Consider the following 5,051-nt stretch of genomic DNA (forward strand, 5'->3'; position numbering starts at 1 on the left):
TTGGAGTAAGGGTCTGTTGCACATTGGCATCTCATCACTCAATAAGAGCTTTGTGTCGTCTCAGGGTTATAGGAAGACATATTGTAGATGGATGTGCAGATTCACTTCATACCTGCTAATGTCTTTCATAAGATATTACAGTTTGTGGAGGAAAATACATGTGAAATACACTACAGCTTATTGAAAGTAGTATAAGTATTAAGTGTAGAGCTATTTAAGAAGAATACACTACAATTTATTGAAAGTAGTATAAGTATTAAGTGTAGAGCTATTTAAGAAACAACACTAGTTTGTAGATCCGAATTAAATAACTGAATTGGAACTTCAGTGGTATAATGTAGCTTAGTGTTATATGTATAACATACATACAGTATGTTGTCTGTGTATTCTGTTTGTCGTAGCAGCACCATTTCACCAAGTCAAATTCCTATACATGCAAATGTATTTGGCAAATAAAAGATGATACTGATAGCATCCAGTGTGTTTACAAATGGCCATTCTCTTCATGTGTCTGTACTGTAGCACCCGGTATACTGTGTAAACGTGGTGGGAACCCAGAACGCCAACAACCTGATCACCGTGTCCACAGAGGGCAGGATGTGCTCCTGGAGTCTTGACATGCTCTCTCAGCCACAGGTAAGAGCTGTTCCAGGGTCAGTCCTACCTGACCTGTAGCATTAAGTCCCTTCTCTTCAGACTGATCCACAGTCAGCAAACTGTAGAATTAAGGCCCATTTCTTCAAATCGATCCACAGTCAATTTTAATAAGGGCCATCTCTTCACACTGATCCACAGTCAGCAATCTCAAAGATATTAGCTTATCATATACAGTAGCAGTCAAAAATTTGGACACACCTACTCAATTAATTGTTTTGCTATTATCTACATTGTAGAATAATAGTGATAACATCAAAACTATGAAATAACACATGGAATCATGTAGTAATGAAAAAAGTGTTTAACAAATCAAAATATATTTTAGATTTTAGATTCTTCAAAGTAGCCACCCTTTGCCTTGATGACAGCTTTGCACACTCTTGGCATTCTCTCAACCAACTTCAATGTAGAAAATAGTAAAAATAAAGAAAAACCCTTGAATGAGTAGGTGTGTCCAAACTTTTGACTGATACTGTATGTAGCTCCCTCCAGTAACCACGAGCACAACCGTTCCTTGATTTTAACTGGTGGCTTTATTCTGTAGTTTTAGTCAGAATTATCACCTTCCGTGAGAACTATAAAGTAAATGAAAAATACAGTTAAGCACACTCTTACAACCTTCTTATCTTACAAGTGACTTATTAGCTTGGTATAACTCTGACATACATAAACAGTTTAGCCGGAGCTATAACAGTATCAGATTAAACACATGAATAAAGGAAAAATACCTCATTGGCTGCTTATTATCAAACTTCACACTTATTATTCCTGGCATGAATTCACACTTCATCCTTAATTATTATAACGTTACCATCATAACGTACACACTTAAACTTTTACGAACTACACCTGATGACATGAAAACTTAGCTAACACAGCGCGGGATTGCCTTCCCTCCAAAGGTGTGTTGCTACAATACTGTCCCCGTTACAACAGGTATTAGCCACGTAGTTCCACTTGTCTTATCATTTCCCCCGCATAGCGAACACATACACAATTAAAACAACGACATAGACTTACAGGTTAATTGTCAGTTACACTGTGTATGACATATTGCATATTGTCATTAAAGAAAATGGTACTATAACTGACTCATACAAAAGATGTAAACTAATTCCATGACACAACCCTCTCAAACGGTGTAACTGATTCCATGACACAACCCTCTCAAACGGTGTAACTGATTCCATGACACAACCCTCTCAAACGGTGTAACTGATTCCATGACACAACCCTCTCAAACGGTGTAACTGATTCCATGACACAACCCTCTCAAACGGTGTAACTGATTCCATGACACAACCCTCTCTAACGGTGTAACTGATTCCATGACACAACCCTCTCAAACGGTGTAACTGATTCCATGACACAACCCTCTCAAACGGTGTAACTGATTCCATGACACAACCCTCTCTAACGGTGTAACTGATTCCATGACACAACCCTCTCAAACGGTGTAACTGATTCCATGACACAACCCTCTAACGGTGTAACTAATTCCATGACAAAACCCTATCATACACAATATGTGCTATATAACTGTATGTCTATGTGATGTATGTTAGACTCATTGTAACTTGGTCAGCACAAATAATCTTAACCCTCCCGAAAGTACATGATGATAGCAGCCATGTACAGACTACTGTACGACAATTGTGTTTTTCGTGAACATGAGGTTGAACCATTTAACCCCGTGTGTGTGTGTGTATGTTGTGTGTATGTGTGTGTGTGTGTGTGTGTGTGTGTGTGTGTGTGTGTGTGTGTGTGTGTGTGTGTGTGTGTGTGTGTGTGTGTGTGTGTGTGTGTGTGCGTGCGTGCGTGTATGTGTGTGTGTTGTAGGAGAGCATGGAGCTGGTGTACAACAAGTCTAAAGCGGTGGCTGTGACAGGCATGGCGTTCCCCACTGGTGACGTCAATAATTATGTGGTGGGGAGAGAGGAGGGAACCGTGTACACCGCATCCAGACACGGCAGGTTAGAGGAACACACACACACACACACTTTAAGTTTAATGTTTTTATACAGTGTATCTCATAACTGTAATAATACCAGCTACAAGCTCCTGCCCCCCAAAATGTGTCCTCTGTTCTCTCTGACATGCTCTCTCTCTCTCTCTCCCATGCTCCTTTGCAGCAAGGCGAGGATCTGTGAAATGTTCGAGGGCCACTATGGGCCTGTGACGGGCCTCAGCTATCACAACGTCGTTGGCCCTGTAGACTTCTCCCACCTCTTCGTCACCTCGTCGTTTGACTAGACTATCAAACTGTGGAGCACTAAGGTAAGAAGAGCTCTTTATACTGGACTGTCAAACTGTGGAGCACTAAGGTAAGAAGAGCTCTTTATACTGGACTGTCAAACTGTGGAACACTGAGGTAAGAAGAGCTCTTTATACTGGACTGTCAAACTGTGGAACACTGAGGTAAGAAGAGCTCTTTATACTGGACTGTCAAACTGTGGAACACTGAGGTAAGAAGAGCTCTTTATACTGGACTGTCAAACTGTGGAACACTGAGGTAAGAAGAGCTCTTTATACTGGACTGTCAAACTGTGGAACACTGAGGTAAGAAGAGCTCTTTATACTGGACTGTCAAACTGTGGAACACTAAGGTAAGAAGAGCTCTTCATTTCAACTTGTCCTCCAGGTCTCCTTTCACTGTCTGGTTAAAACTTCAACATGAATGGACTGGACTGAGAGGAGCTAAGCTGGATACATTTTTGAAGGGAGGAGGAAAGGAGAGGGAGGAGGGAAGGAGGTTATGGGTTATGTGTCTGTGGCATTGAACCGACTGGGCTGGAGTGGACTGTGGAGGGAGGAAGCAAAGAATGGATGAAGAAATGGAATGAGGGATGGAGAGAAAGGGAGGAGTGAGACTGTTGACTGGGGTTCAAACCACAGAGAGGCAGCGGGGGCCAGGGAGGCTGCAGATATACAGTAAACCACAGAGAGGCAGCGGGGGCCAGGGAGGCTGCAGATATACAGTAAACCACAGAGAGGCAGCGGGGGCCAGGGAGACTGTAGACTGCTGTGGAACTCCTCTCTCTCCCATTCTGGCCTTTCTGTCTGGAGACAGAGGAGCGCACCACAACCACCACAGAGACGGACAGAGGGAGGAAGGAAGGGAGAAATCCATCGTGCTGGAAGGCCACAGTGTTGGTTTATGAAGACAAGGAGGGAAGAGACGAGGAGGGTAGAGGAGACTCACTCCACTGAAAGACCAAGATAGCATGAAAACCAAAATAAATACAAACCTAAAATAGAAAACAGACAATAAAAACATGTTCATCTTCAGCCGGGATCAATTTGATATACAGTAAACCACAGGGAGGCCAGGGAGGCTGCAGATATACAGTAAACCACAAGGATGCCAGGGAGGCTGCAGATATACAGTAAACCACAAGGAGGCCAGGGAGGCTGCAGATATACAGTAAACCACAGGGAGGCCAGGAGGCTGCAGATATACAGTAAACCACAGGGAGGCCAGGAGGCTGCAGATATACAGTAAACCACAAGGATGCCAGGGAGGCTGCAGATATACAGTAAACCACAAGGAGGCCAGGGAGGCTGCAGATATACAGTAAACCACAGGGAGGCCAGGGAGGCTGCAGATATACAGTAAACCACAGGGAGGCCAGGAGGCTGCAGATATACAGTAAACCAGAGGGAGGCCAAGGAGGCTGCAGATATACAGTAAACCACAGAGAGGAAGCGGAGGCCAAGGAGGCTGCAGATATACAGTAAACCACAGAGAGGCAGTGGAGGCCAGGAGGCTGCAGATATACAGTAAACCAGAGGGAGGCCAAGGAGGCTGCAGTTATACAGTAAACCACAGAGAGACCAAGGAGGCTGCAGATATACAGTAAACTACAGAGAGGCCAAGGAGGCTGCAGATATACAGTAAACCACAGAGAGGCCAAGGAGGCTGCAGATATACAGTAAACCACATAGAGGCCAAGGAGGCTGCAGTTATACAGTAAACCACAGAGAGGCCAAGGAGGCTGCAGATATACAGTAAACCACAGAGCGGAGGCCAGGAGGCTGCAGATATACAGTAAACCACAGAAAGACAGCGGAGGCCAAGGAGGCTGCAGATATACAGTAAACCACAGAGAGGCCAAGGAGGCTGCAGATATACAGTAAACCACATAGAGGCCAAGGAGGCTGCAGTTATACAGTAAACCACAGAGAGGCCAAGGAGGCTGCAGATATACAGTAAACCACAGAGAGGCCAAGGAGGCTGCAGATATACAGTAAACCACAGAAAGACAGCGGAGGCCAGGGAGGCTGCAGATATACAGTAAACACAGAGGCAGCAGAGGCCAAGGAGGCTGCAGGTATACAGTAAACCACAGAGGCCAAGGAGGCTGCAGTTATACAGTAAAACAGAGAGACAGCAG

The 5,051-nt window shown here is 44.3% G+C and overlaps 1 protein-coding gene across 1 annotated transcript; it reads left to right on the forward strand.

The window, feature by feature from the left end:
* The first annotated feature begins 390 nt into the window (after positions 1-390).
* LOC121839042 (cytoplasmic dynein 1 intermediate chain 1-like) lies at positions 391-2,965 on the forward strand. The gene is made up of 3 exons (XM_042295237.1): positions 391-636; positions 2,497-2,630; positions 2,790-2,965. The coding sequence occupies exons 1-3, from the start codon at positions 598-600 to the stop codon at positions 2,908-2,910; spliced, it is 294 nt and encodes a 97-aa protein (XP_042151171.1). The 5' UTR covers positions 391-597; the 3' UTR covers positions 2,911-2,965.
* Positions 2,966-5,051: the final 2,086 nt, after the last annotated feature.

The sequence above is a fragment of the Oncorhynchus tshawytscha genome, linkage group LG13 (assembly GCF_018296145.1).
Source record: "Oncorhynchus tshawytscha isolate Ot180627B linkage group LG13, Otsh_v2.0, whole genome shotgun sequence".
NCBI lineage: Eukaryota > Metazoa > Chordata > Actinopteri > Salmoniformes > Salmonidae > Oncorhynchus > Oncorhynchus tshawytscha.